General features: G+C 49.1%; 1 protein-coding gene across 2 annotated transcripts in view; it reads right to left on the bottom strand.

Annotated features, from left to right (window-relative positions):
- The window catches only part of LOC116335525 (spectrin beta chain, non-erythrocytic 1), a 98,910-nt gene that overhangs the window by 39,669 nt on the left and 44,961 nt on the right, over positions 1 to 14,280 (bottom strand). The window contains exon 1 of one of the 2 annotated variants that reach the window (XM_031759242.2): positions 11,021 to 11,821. The exons of the other annotated variant lie outside the window; for it this stretch is intronic. Coding sequence (XP_031615102.1) covers positions 11,021 to 11,270 — 250 coding nt within the window. The 5' untranslated portion in view covers positions 11,271 to 11,821. Of the gene's footprint in view, positions 1 to 11,020; positions 11,822 to 14,280 lie in introns of those variants that run through there. 2 annotated transcript variants of the gene reach the window in all.

Below are 14,280 nucleotides of genomic sequence, written 5' to 3'. Positions count from 1 at the left end.
GTTTCCTGCAAATTTCATAACTGTTTCTGTAATTTTCTCACACCAAGTGATTTCAGGTGACGGGTGGCCCCGAGGTAAACGCAGTGTTATGATCTGTTAACGCAAAGCTACATAATCTCACCCTGACAGACACACACAGCTAAGCAGAAGTCAATGTCACAGGCTTCAGATTCCTCACAGATACTGCTGAGCGCACAAGAAGCAGCTGTGTGCGCTTCATTAGGGCTGCAGGAGACAGGGGTGTATTGATGGGGCGGGTCAATAACACACACACACTTAGAGGATGACCTCAACCTGAGCCTGAGGAAGTACACACAAACCAGACAGGGGCATGGCGTGATTCGTCACACACACACACACACACACACACACACACACACACAGGAATGTAGAGCATGAGCATCATGTGAGGCGCATCACTGCTCGTATCATCGTGTGAATGCGGCGCTCTCATAAACATGATCACGATGCATCATGGGAAGTCGAGGTCGACACGAGCTCATGACGGAGTTTGTGGCGTTCGTCCGAGATTTGAAAATGTTTGATCCTCAAAAAGTAGATTAAAAAAAAAAAAGAAAGGGCGGGAGAGGAAGGAAAGGAAAAACATAAACAGAGGGGATCTTAGGAGTCCTAAGATTAAATGTAGAGCAAAGGTCGCAAGGAAGGAAAAGAGAGAAGAGGAAACCAGAAGAAGAAGAAACAAACAAGGACAAGGAAGAAGGAAAGGTGGAAATAAAAGAAAAGTCACAAGAAAAGGAAATAAAAAAAAAGAGCAAAGCATTCTGAATTAAAATGATAAGAGCCAAAAGATGAGAGGAGAGGAAGTGAAAGCAAGAGCAAGGGTGAAAGAGAGGAAAGGAAACAAGCCAAGAAAGATAAAGAGAGGAAAAGCTACAGAAGGAAACGACGGAGGAGAAGAAAGGAAAGGACGGAGGTGAGGAAAAGGAAGTGAAGGTTGAGAGGACAGAACGGACAAAGGTTCATGTTTGTCCTGCAGATTCAAACAACATCCAGTCGATGTTTCAGACAGACGCCCAAACATCGGCCTGAACGATGAAGAACAAGCGCCAACATCATCATCATCATTATCCCGACTTGCCGTTACGGTCGCGCTCAACACCGACAGCTTTTTATTTTCAGGCTGTGAGAAACGAGCACAGCAAACATGACATTTCACCAAACATGCCGGCCCACAGCTGCGTTCCCCTGAGGGAGGGCGCGCGCGCGCGCGTGTGTGTGTGTGTGTGTGTGTGTGTGTGTGTGCGTGCGTGTGTGTGTGTGTGTGTTCACAGCACGAATCAATCTTTTCTTTATCGTCACGTGGGCGTGATGGAGGGGATTTTTTAGGAAATGTCTGAGCGCTTACTTTTGTTTTTACTACTTTCCCCTCATCCAGTAATGACTAATGAAGCTTTCTATGCAACTATGACCACACACACACACACACACACACACACACGATGTGAAGCAGAGATAAAGCAGGAGATTAGCAGCAGTGAATGAAGTTTAACTAATATAACGAGTCACAAATGTGTGAATGTTACAAAAATAAAAATACAAAAACATTTCAGAATTTTACAGAAATGTAACACTGAAATAAACAACTCTATGAAATAAATAAATGTATTTCTAAAACTGCCAAATATTTTGACTTTGACAGCGACGATCCGCTCCGATCGTTCAGGTAATGAGAAACATCCAGAACAGACGGTTCCACACGAGCTTCATCAGCAACACTTTTACAAATGTTTCAGCAAAATGGATCCCGGCTTCGCACACAAGGAACCTTCAACGTGAAAATGTCCTGAGGAAGAGGAGGAGGAGGAGGAGGAGGAGGAGGAGGGGGGCAAGCGGGGAGTGTCAGACAGGCCGAACACATCAAACATCTGTTTCCACTAACAGAGAGAGACAGAGAGGCTCTCTGACACACACAGGCCTGCGTTCACGTCTGTGCCTGCGTTTCCAAATCCAGGCCAGTCCCGGGCCGATCCTGACGGATCGTATGACATTCCCAAACACGCACGATCGTATAACCCTGTCAAAACACACACTTCCAGTTCAACAGTTCCAGGATTCCAGCATTCCTGATCTCCCACAGGAAGCGGAGGCCTCAGAGGATCCCCCCGTGAGCGAGTGTGGAGGTCGGAACTACTGAGAGCAACAGAAACAAACCGGCAGAAGCTCGGTTTAGTCTGCGATTCCTTCCTGCAGCGGCTGATTACAGCTCACCTCTGATCCTAAAAGCTGCTCCCCGACTCACACGGATCCACACGGGCGATTCAGCAGAACTGCTCCATGATGCAACTGTGGCTTCAAACGAGCCTCTCGTTCATCACCTGAGTGTTCAGGTCCTCTCTCACACCAAGAGCAGCGACCTTATGAAGCACCTGGAGGTGACGTCTGCATGCAGCCACCTGACAGACACCTGAGTGCAGCCTGATCACTGCGGTTTAACCTCCACACAAAAGGAGGAACTCTCAGCTTATCTGTCTCTGTGCTCAGGTGTGTCTGACAGCACAGACTCACTTTATGGAAATCTCACCTGCAGGTCAGGTTTGCTTTCACGTTGTCCTCAGAATAAAATCTGCAGGTGTTTGATCTCATTTTGTGCAACATCTGCGTGTGTGTTTGTGTGTGTGCATGCATGTGTGTGTTAACGAGCGCAGAAAACTAAAACCTTCATTCACAGAAACTCAGACAGCAGGAGCCTGGCAGCCAATCACAGGGCACAATACTGGGGCCTGTCATCCAATCACAGCGCCCTCTCCTTCCGCCTGAATGGCTGGATGTGACACAGCGCGGCAGTGTGTTCCCGTGAGGAGGGGAAAGCGAGCCAGATTTGGGGACAGAGGAGCATTGACAGGCGAGGACACAGGCTGATTATCGACCGTTAAACCGACCGAGGCCATATGTGGCGCCGACTCAGCGCCGCCTCCGGCGAGTTTAAAACAAGATGCTGAGACTTTTTTATAGTGCGAGCTCGTCTCCTCGGACGTAAAACACAGAAATGATGCCGCTGTTAGAAACGGGAACCATCTGAACGCCGTCCAATCACAACCAACGCCATGTTCTCACCTGTCCTGTAAACTGAAAGGTGTTTCTCTGAGAGGATGCTGTGCCGTTTCACTCTGATTGCCCTGCTTTGCCCATCAGAGCCACTGAGCATGCTCAGTCCATCTCCAAACAGCAGACCTTAGCCCCGCCTTACAGCCACTGTCACCCTGACAAATGTGGGTTTGTGGGGAGTTCCTGTTGTTTCAGCTTCTCCTGATTGCTGCTGTTGTGTTTTCTCAGGAATGTTAATGGTTCATGTCGATGAGCCGACCCTCGTTTTCATCCGGGAAGATGACTTCAGGTCACCGAGCAGAACGCCAACAAGACGCAGCTCGTTTCTCGTTTCCCCGCCTCCACCTCCAGCTCCCCTCGCCGGGACGTTGATCGTTCATCTGATTTTTTACAGAAACTGTTGACAAACAGCAAACTCGAGCTTTTTAATCCTTCTGTGACTCAAATCTTGTAAATCCAAAGCGCTGCTATCCGTGTCAGCGTGTCAGGACCAATATCAGGATTCAGAATCTGAGCCTTTATTCTACGATGGCGCCACGTGTCCGTCTCACCTCGCGCTCCATCACAGGACGCCGTCACTGTGCGCGCCGTCCTTCAGTCCTTATTTCTAAGCTGTAATCTTGGTCCAGCTTCTAGTTAACAACACTGAACATTATTATCTGTAATCGCAGGACTCGAAGCGTCCGACAGCGTCTGTGAGCAGTCGGTTTGATCTCAGCGTCATTATGAACGCACTTCATTAATCTTCTTCACTATTCAGGCTCAAAAAGGAAACACTGCCTATATTAGACTATAATTCATTTGAAAAACACACCTGATAAAGGCCTTTAAAGGAAAACTTATCTGGGAGTTTGAAGAAAGGAAGCCGAAGCTTGGACAGGATGTTACAGACGTAAACACGGTGAAACAATAGTTGTGGCATTTTTTCTGTTTGACAGATTTAGAAACGTCTGCTTCCTCTGAGACGTCGTCTCCTTTTCCAAAACTTTATTTTTTCCAGTTTTTTGTTGTGTTTTCGGAAAAGTCGCTGCAGGCCGTCGTGTGTTTGTAAAATGTGGCGTTTTCAGTTTTAGCCTCTTGCTCTGTGCTTCAGGATCATCTGAGGCGTGTGTGCACGTCTGCAGAGCAATGAATCTGGTTAATTATCAGCACTCGTGCTTTGTTTTGGCCTGTGTGTGTGTTTTTGTATGATGTATGACGTACAGACAACCACCAGTGAATCGTAATAACTCTTGCATTCACTTCCTGTTGTTGGAGATTTATGGACGTTGCTTCACGATGACATCCTCTGGAAGTCCAGCTCGGGACCAAATCCAAAAATCCTGCCTGTGTTTAGATTTGACTGACAAAGTCCAAACTGGCGGCTGAAGCTAATCCTTCCCCTCTTCAGGTCGTGCATTAACATCCTGCTCTGCGTGAAGTCAAATAAACGAGGAGAAGACTGACGTGAACAAAGTCCTCCAATGACCCAACTTTTAACATCTGATTAAAGTCTCTGTGGCTCCTCGCACACGGAGTCCTTACACACAGTCTGACCTTCGAGGCAACACGCCGGCTCTGATAGAGCAGCCAAGCCCTTCTAACACTCACATTCCTGCAGCAGGTCATTACACAACAGCAGAGATAAGATCGCTCGCTCTGACAAAACACGCTTACCAAATCGCAGAAGTCTCATTCCCACACCTGCTCGCCCGAAAACGCTAAAGACACACAAACAAGAGTGTGTGTGTGTGTGTGTGTGTGTGTGTGTGTGTGTGTGTGTGTGTGTGTGTGTGTGTGTGTGTGTGTGTGTGTGTGTGTGTGTGGCATGCTGTTCCTGTCACGCTGACAGCTGAATAAAGACTCCATGCCTTCCTCCTTCCTCTCTTTCTCTAAACACGTCAGGAGCTTTTCAGCGCCGCTGTCACCCACAAACAAAGCCGAGCTCACGAGCGGAGCCGTCAGTGTGTGTCTGCACCGTCGGACGCCAGGAAATACACGCTGTCGATATAAATCAACTTTTCCTTCATTACAGAAGCTTCACCGCAGCGCCCGGATGCGAGGCTCGAAGTCCTCGTCGGCGCTGTGAAGCTGACGAAGCCGGCTCACAACAGCGTCCGTCACAGCCTCGCATCGAGATCAATCACCCTGATTATCAATGATAAATCAGCAGGTCTCAGAGACCACTGGGTCACGAGCGAGCTGGTGCTTCTCTCTGAGGTCACGTGACATCGACCACCGTCGCTGAGGGATCACGTGTTCCCCGACGGGTCGCCAACCTGTCTGCAAACGCTCGCCAACGAGGCACAGAGCAGCAGTAAAACCCGAGAACGTTTGCCTTCAAAGAAAAAGCTCTGCCCCATTGCTTGCGGCTAACATCTTTCAAAAGCTGCGACTTGTACTTTGAAAGCAGGTCCGTTTCCTGTTTGTGTCAGTTTGACTGCAGCTGGGAGATCAGTGTATACGCAGGACGTTTTTTTTTAATTTAACAAATTTATTTTTTGAAAGATTGTTTGTTTTGATTACTTTTATTATGACGTTTAATGATTTTAATCACACTCAGACCTCAGAAACTGCGTTTTGTTCTCTGTTCCCTGATGACAGTAACAAATCCTTGAACTTGGGACACTTGTTTTAGCGCCCGGTGCTCGCCCGGTGTTCGCAGACTCACGCACGGCCGGGCCTCGTTCACTCGACGCGTGGTTAGTGGTCACATGACTGGATTAATACGAGTCCTTAAACCTTTTTGTGTTGAAGTTAACGCTTCTGTAATGATGTCTGCACTTCAGATGGTTTCACATGAATAATCTACGACAAAACATTCAACACCCGGTTCAACAACTCTGAAGCTACAACTGTCCAAGACGAGGTGTTGGCGCCGTGCTGGGAGGGCGCTGGCTCTGATGAGGTCATGAGGTCAGGGCGTGCTGCCAAAAGTCGACGTTTTACATCAGCAATGGAAAATTTAACGACGCATCAACTTTGGAAGAACTTTACTCAAAAGGTCAGTTTGGTTTGTGGAACCCGGGTGATGCAAGCTGTGGTTCGCGTCCCTGTGGTGCGGCGCTCCAAAAGGCCCACGTGGGGGCAGATTCTGCATACAGGCTGTAAACATGTTCACAGACACTTAAACCTCTGAGCAGGAGAGAAACCAGAGTCTGCTCTGAAGCTGCTGTGATGACTGATTATTAACCAGATGTGTTTAATGAATAATCAGCTCACAATAAAATAAGAGCTGGCCGGTGTCACGGGTGGAGGTGCTGCTCCATCTGCAGCTGATGAATGGAGAACACTGATTTATTAAAAGCTCCTGCAGTGAAATTATCACCGCGAGCAGCTTCCAGATCAGCTGACGGTTTCCTGTTAGTCTGGAGGGATTTTAAAGCCCTGCTGCTCGTTCATGAAGGACTCTGTGGGTTATTTCCACTGCTGCTCAGTCGTGACCATCCAGACCTGGGAGGTGGTCTGAGACAGGTCCGGTTACAGCCCCACGACTCCTGAGAACACCTGGAGAAGCAGCTTCAGGTTCGAGCTCAGGAAATCAGAAAGAAGAGTCAATAAATCTGCAAAATCTCTGTTTTATTACAGAAGCGCTGGCCCACTTGTGCCGCTTACTTCACTCCCTTAACATGCTTTAAATGCACGTTCTTATTTCACTGAGAGCAGATCTGTTGTGTGAGTCATGTGGCTTTCCAGTGGTTGAGCGCAGAAAACCCTCAGAAACTGATTAGCAGCATCTGAAGCGCCGTGACGAGGCGCCGTGAACTCGCTGGTTTGTGGTCTGAAGTGAACTTCTCTCTTCTCAAACAGCTGTGTGCAGCTGTGGACACAAACAAACACGTTACCTCTGTTTATTTTTAGCTTTTATGTTTCTCTCTCTCAGACAGGCCCCGCCCCCTCCATGCCGCTGTGAGCGTGCTCAGTGGAGCGTCCCTATCAAAGGGTCCTTTCATGCTGCAGATCTGCAAGTGGAAACTGACTGAGACTTGAAGCGCACAGCTCCGTCCTGAGACGCTTCCTCGTGTCACCTTCAGGCTCTCGACAATAACTCCATTCTGCGCCCGCCTCCGATGCCGCTGGTTCCTGTGTCCGTCGCCGCCGCCAAGCTTTCATTTCATCCAGAAATGATGGCGGTTATCAAAAACAGGACAAACTAACCACATATTTTCTTCTAGAGATCGAAGAAAAACTCCAGTTTAATCATTGAGCTTTGATTGCGAAGGCCGTTAACTCATGAGGCTCTACGTCATGCTGAAGGTTACAGCTGACGGCGAGAGCCCGCCCCAGCTGTCAGGGGGCAGGAGGGGGGTAGACCCTGCACAGCTATGGTATCTGTGGAGGTGGTTTTTGTGGAGCTTGTAATCTAATTCCCAGCTTTATAGAATTAAACGGAGGACCTTGCACATCATCAGTCATACAGAGAAGTTACTAAATATTAAATCAGCGCTAAAAACACTTCCAGACAAACTCCTGCATGAGGTCACCAGACGCTGGCCTCCAAGTATCGGCCTCGAAGCTTTGCAGCACCAAATCTTTGTGTTTGCTTAAACGTACAAGTGGAAAAATCTCAGTACAATCAAAGCCTGCGATGATCAAATAAAAGCATATATACTCAACACACCCAGCAGCCGATCCCTTTGAAACTGTGACAGGGTGCAGGGCGAGCAGGAAAATCACCAGGACTGTCACACAAACTACTGCCAACCAATCAGTCGGTTTCATTCACTCAACCATAAAAACACACTTTATGAAACACAGGAAGAGCTCTGGAGGAGGTTAGCGTGCTGTGCTAACGGCATCACGGGCCGGGTTCAGCGAGTCCTCCCGAATGCAACTCAACACGGGCCGAGGGAGAGGAGCGAGGCCGCGTCTCACCCCGCCTTTGTGCGAATTTGACGACCGGAGCTTCCTTTAATTTCACTAAGAGGGTGGAGGTAGGAGGCGGGCCGGGCGGGGGTGCCGGGGGTGACCGCAGACGCTCTGCAGCAGCTCATGAAACATTGATGAGGCGGCCGAGGTGTTTTCTTTCTCTTTAGAGACACAGAGGGAGGAACGACGGCGAGCTCGGATCATGTTAGACACCCCCCACACCACCCACCCCCTCTAATCCCCCCACCACCGCGCAGAGCTCAAGGAATCCCAAACCACTGAGATGTGTGCTGATTGGCTGGCTCAGGACCACGGAGGAGGGGAGGGGGGTGATGAGAGCACAGAGGGATGGTGGTTTTGTTTTTGCGAGCAGAGCTTGTCCGAGGGGTTTCAGGAGATGGCGGGTTTTTACAGCCGCTACAGTAACCGCTCTGCGTCAGCCTCCGTTTGTTCCTCTACATTCATGTTAGAGTCCCTGCAAAAACCACAGCGTGCGCCGTGCACAGCCGCTGGAGCACAACAAAGGACCCGACTCCTTTTGGGTCATTTACTCATCCACACACGCAAACATCAATTAAAAACCACGTCGTTCAGTTCCCAACAGAAATGAACTCATCCGGAAACATCGCCGAGCAGCAGATCCATCCACTCAGCATCACTCTTATTTCCACTCAGCAGGTTTTCAAATGAAGCAAATTTTTGGCTCCTCGTTGGACGGCTCCAGGCCATCTGACATGGATGACCTCCAGGTTTTGGCGGTTTTACGTGGCGGTGGGTCCGCCGTGATCACTGCAGGATTTTTCAGGCTATGTTGATAAGTGACCGCTAACAAAGTTTTGCTAATGTAAATAAAAACCATTTCCCGTTACCACGCATCACTCCATCTTTTCATCACACCTGTATCTCCGCAGTCTGTCCCATCATCACGTCTTCTTTGCATCCATCGATCTTCATTCAGTGCAGTTACATATTCATGTAGTTATTGATCTTCTGCTCATCCATCCTCCCTCTCTGGGAGGGAAATGTAGTCCAAACTCTGATCCAGAAACATCAGGAGGCAGCCGCAGGGTCACGAAGCAGCCGTCTCACATCTGCAGGCCTGGCTCAGGTGTCTTATTAGGATCATTTTTCTTTCTTTGAATGAAATCTTTAAAAAATGATGACGTCTGCTCTCCTGAGCCGTTTCAACATCAGCCAGCATCTGTACCAACACGAGTCTGTGCAGCAGGCCGATTTGTTTCCCTCCATAATTATTCTGTTCTCTTAACTGGAGCAAACATGGCTGACCGCTTCCACGCTCATAACTCCGCTGGGAACTGAACCACCTGAGCCCCACATGGGACAGCACATGAATTTAGAGCCTCGAATGGCTTCATAAACACGACCTAACAAACCTCTCTGAGGGTCTGATGTCCTCATGGACTGCTTGATGAATGCTTCATCTCCCCCACAGCCCACATTTAGATTCTTCCTCAAACAGAACGTGATCTAAAAACATGCCGAGCAACACTTAAGATAAAACACATCTGATAAGTTCATGTCAGAGTTTACAGAAGCTCAAAGTCTTGAAGAATGATTTTGTTCTATGAGCAGGTCAAAAACAGGACTAACAAAGGTCAGGCGTGGTAGGCGGAGCCAGCATTAACATTGAGTCAGATTAAACGAAGCGTGACAGATCACATCCCAATATATCAACTCAGCAAGAAGTCATGAAGCAGCTTCTGAACTAAATTCAGTCTTTTTATGTGTAAACGTCAAACACACAGCACACACGTGTGCATCAGTAACGTGTTACAGCAGAAACCTCAGAACTGAAGAAACCAAGCTTTCAAAGCAGAGTACAGTCTGTGCACGAGTGCGGACGTTTTCACATTCAAATTCTTGCAACAAAACATCAAAGTGTGACCTCAGTGTGACCTCAGCGTGACCCCCACCCCCCCCCCCCAAAAAAAAAAAAAAAAAAAAAAAAAAAAAAAAAAAAACGCAGCCAGGAAGCTACTTTCAGACACTCTGGAGGTTTGTGGACGTCAGCGGGTCGATGAGGCTCCATTAGCCTTCTGCTAAATTCAGCCTGCTGCTAATTTTTAACTGAAGTGTTTGTGCGTGCAAGGACGATTCGATTTTAACGGCTCGTATCGATACGAGCGTCCATCGATGAGTCGGGAGGTTAAATGTGTTTACTGGGCAAAACCCGACGGACACGCCCGAGCGCCTCTGCTCTCCTTCAGCAACAGAAAACGCGTCACTCACGCTTCCACGCAGGAACTTTTTCCACTCCTGAGTGATTTCTGTCTGCATCAGAGAGAAACTTAGGGTTCAGCATCTCGCTCGAGGACAGTTTACTGTGCGGACTGGAACGGTCAGGGATCGAACCACCAACCGTCCGACACAGCCACCCCGAGGTACCAGCCTGAGATACAGGAGGCTTATTTCGAGCTGCGGATCATGCAAAGCTGCTCCAGTCGAGCTGGAAATAAGCAGAGAAGAACAAAGAAGAAAAACTTCAGCTGTCAGTTTCATTTAGGGTCACGGAGACGAAGCATCATCACTGCATCGATTAATAACGGGAACATTCCCGAGCTTTAAGTCAGGAGAGACTAACAGGACGTGCGTCGGGAGGCCAGCACCCTGCTGAGGAGCTCCAGCCTGATTACTTCACAGCTACGTGAAAAAATGTGGGTGTGGGAGCGCCTCCCTGCCTCCCCCACACTGCTCCTCAGCGAGCGGGTCACCGTCAGCCCGTCAGTTATGATCAGCGTGTGAACGTGAGGCGCGGTCTGTTTGCAGAGGTAAGGTCAAGCTGCTGACTCATCCACAGCCAGCTCTGATTTCATTATAATGTGTTAATGATTAATAAAGTCAGGGCGACACCTGCACGCCTCGGCGACCATCCCAGCGCGATCAACCCATCTTTACTTCCTTTTACTTTCTCTGGAGCTCTGCTGCCCTCCTGCAGCTCCTTCTACTGTTTCACCCCCTTCAAGTGTGCAAATGCAAATAAACTGCAGGCCACAGCATTAAAGGAAACCCTAAACCCAGGCCCACACAGCTTTTTCCCCCACATGTGCTGCTCCTCACACACTGAGGGCTCCTTGTTCCATCTTACCTTGAAGCTGTTTGAACCTCCCCTCCAGCTGGTTGTAGTTGAAGGCAGCCTGGCCTGAGAATCCGGGGCCGGGGCTGGACCCCCTGACGGGGCTGAGGCTGGGGCTCGGGCCTCGCCCAGGGCTGGCGACGTGAGACGGGCCGGGACCTCCGGACCCCGGGGACAGGGGGCCGCCGTAGTCCGAAGTCGGGGAGAGGGGTCCGGGCGCAAGGGGGCCGGGGAGGCCGGCCGTGGCGCTCTGAAGCTCCATGATCAAACTCCACAGAAGACTCCGACGGAGCTAGTCCACATGGAGCAGAAAGTTTATAAGTGAGTCACACAAGCCCGCAGAGGTTATCTCCCCCCAGGATGAGCTCGAGGTCCAAGGCAACAAACTTCAGAGCCTCGACTTCTCTGCAGCAGGAGGAGCTTCCAGGTGACCACCGACTCCTTAACAGTCCTTAGCACAAGAACGTGAAGTGAGTTTAAAGAAGTAATCCCAGTTTTAGCTCCGACACCGAGGGGAACACTCCCTGCTCCTCAGTCGAGCTGAGAGGAGTCTGTCTCCGTTTCACCAGCGTGGAGCCAACAATCGCTGGCTCAGCAGACGCACGGCGGCGGCATCACGCTTCTGTTTTCCCTCCATTCATCCATCTGTCAGAGTCTCCGGGGATCACGCCTTCCCCTCAGTTCCACCCATCCTCCGTTCAAATGCACACTCAGACCCCGCTCGATGAAAAGGTGGAGCAGACGGAGAAAGGAGGAGGTGGAGGGAGGCAGAGAAAGAGCGGTTTGTCCTGCAGTGTGCGGCGGCAGCAGCAGCTCTCAGACACTGAAAACACCTTTCAGCAGACGAGGCGAGAGTGCAGGGGGGAGGGGCCGCCAGAGGGAGAGGCTACTCCCACGGCAGCCAATCAGAGCTCTCAAGTTTAGCGATGATGTCACCCACTCATTGGCATAAGGGGAGGAGAAGGAGGAGAGCGAGAGAGGGAGAGAGATCGCAGAGGGGCGATTGTGCTGAAGATTAAAGAGGAACTTTAGTCTAATCTGCAGCTTTTACTGCAAATGTGAAGCGAAAACATTTGATTCTTAAATCTGTGCTTAAACAGCAGAGCACCGCCTCCACGACACTTTCATATTTAACTGATTCAGAGTTTATTTTTGTTCTTTACGTCATGTGAAAAAGGTCAAACTAATAAGATTAAAATTCGCTCAGTGAGTAAATATTTAAAGAGCCATAGTTTTCACCCCCAGGGAGGGGCAGACGCTTTCAGTCAGCCCGAAAACTTTCACCATCCTCAGCCTTCAAACCCCAAAGTGTCCACGTCCTCTGCAGCACCGAGACCCTGAGCAGAAATCGTTTTTAACAAACCGAAGTTTTTAATAGCTGAGTCTTATCAGACAGTTTTAAACAGACTTAAAAACCTTTCTTCACACACAGGAATATGTGTTCACAGTAAAACCATCAGCTGACCAGCTTCAGTCTGTGGTTCATGCACAAATTATAAAGTTTTCCTCTGAAGAAGGTGCACAAATCCAACTTCTTTGGGGATGATGAGTAAAGACAAAGTGTCTCTCTATCAGGCTGCTGGGTGCTTAATCGATTATGTTGCAGGTGCACGAACCAAACTCAAACACCGGCAGGATGTTTTAGAGCAGGAGTGTCCAACTCCAGGCCTCGAGGGCCGGTGTCCTGCAGGTTTTAGATGTGTCCTTGATCCAACACAGCTGATTTAAATGGCTAAATGACCTCCTCCTCTTGGAAGTTCTCCAGAGGCCTGGTAATGAACTAATCATGTGATTCAGGTGTGTTGACCCAGGGTGAGATCTCAAACCTGCAGGACACTGGCCCTCGGGGCCTGGAGTTGGACACTCCTGCTTTAGAGTGTGAACACACTGATCGTCCACAGTCACACTTTCATTAAACACTGCGTCGTTGTTAGTGACACACACAGGTTTTTGTTTTTGGCTAAATGTGGCTCTTTTAAATAAAGACCAAAAACTGTGATGCTGATTGGGTGAGCGCGCCCGCCGCCCCGCCCACGCGCGGGACTTCCTTGTTCAATCAAAGTCGATAAACAAAAACTTTACTGTGCTTTAATTTTGCTGCAGTTCCTGTTTGATGTTTTGCAGCCTGCGATGCAGCAATTTCCACTTTGGAGCTTATCTCCTAACTTTAAATAAAGCACAGCTTATCTCATGTCACACAGATCAAAAGATAAGTGCAGCGGTGCCCCGAACGCCAGCGTTTTACAACCGCACGCGTTCTTCAGGTGGACTTTGAGAAGTTGCCACAACAACTACAGGTCGTGTGTCCAATCCAGGCTCATACGATCCACCTGCAGCTGTTTCATCCATCAATAAAATAAAAACTTCTCCTTAAACTTAAGTTCTCTCATAAATGTTTGGCTTTGATCTCAGAAAGTTTCTACATTTTTCAAAAATAATGAGGAAAAGGAAACCGCATCACTGTGTGTGTGTGTGTGTGTGTGTGTGTGTGTGTGTGTGTGTGTGTGTGTGTGTGTGTGTGTGTGTGTGTGTGTGTGTGTGTGTGTGTGTGTTACTCCGAGCTCATCACTCGCATGCAGACATTCAAACATCCTGAGAAACCCTCAGAGCTAATATTAGAGAACACTGTGGAGATGTTCTTCCTGTCCGAGTCCGGCCTGCACTTCCTGTTTGATCCCACCGTCCATCAGTGCACGCACACGCACGCACACACACACACACACACACACACACACACACACACACACACACACACACACACACACACACACACACACACACACACACACACACACACACACACACACACACACAGCATGTTAGGAAAAAGGTGGAGGCGCCTTGCAGAGTTTGACTTCCTGCGCTACCAACTCGACACACAGGCAACATCACCGAGGAGATGAAAGGTCAAAGGTCACAGCACTGAGACAATACATGGAACAAATATTCACGTGACCCTGAAATAACTGCGAGTGCCACGGAGACGGAAGAGCGGCTCATCTTTGCACTCGCACATTTGTTATCCTCCAACGATCTGAAGGACAAAAACGAGCCCGAAGTGAAATTGAACTGCAGAGCCAGCCTTTGTCCTCCTCATTAAAACTCCACCCACATGCAGGTACGCCGTTACACCTTTGTCAGATAAAACGAGAGCAGAGGTCACGCAGACAATGAGGAGGCGCAGAGTTCAACCGAGGAAGACTTCCTTTAAGACGACGCCCTCTGTGACGACTCTAAATCACACAGATTATTTGACCTCAGAGTTTTCACCG

This window comes from Oreochromis aureus, linkage group 13 (assembly GCF_013358895.1).
Source record: "Oreochromis aureus strain Israel breed Guangdong linkage group 13, ZZ_aureus, whole genome shotgun sequence".
Classification (NCBI taxonomy): domain Eukaryota; kingdom Metazoa; phylum Chordata; class Actinopteri; order Cichliformes; family Cichlidae; genus Oreochromis; species Oreochromis aureus.
Note: the sequence above shows the minus strand (reverse complement) of the source record. Positions and strands in the feature narration are given on the sequence as shown.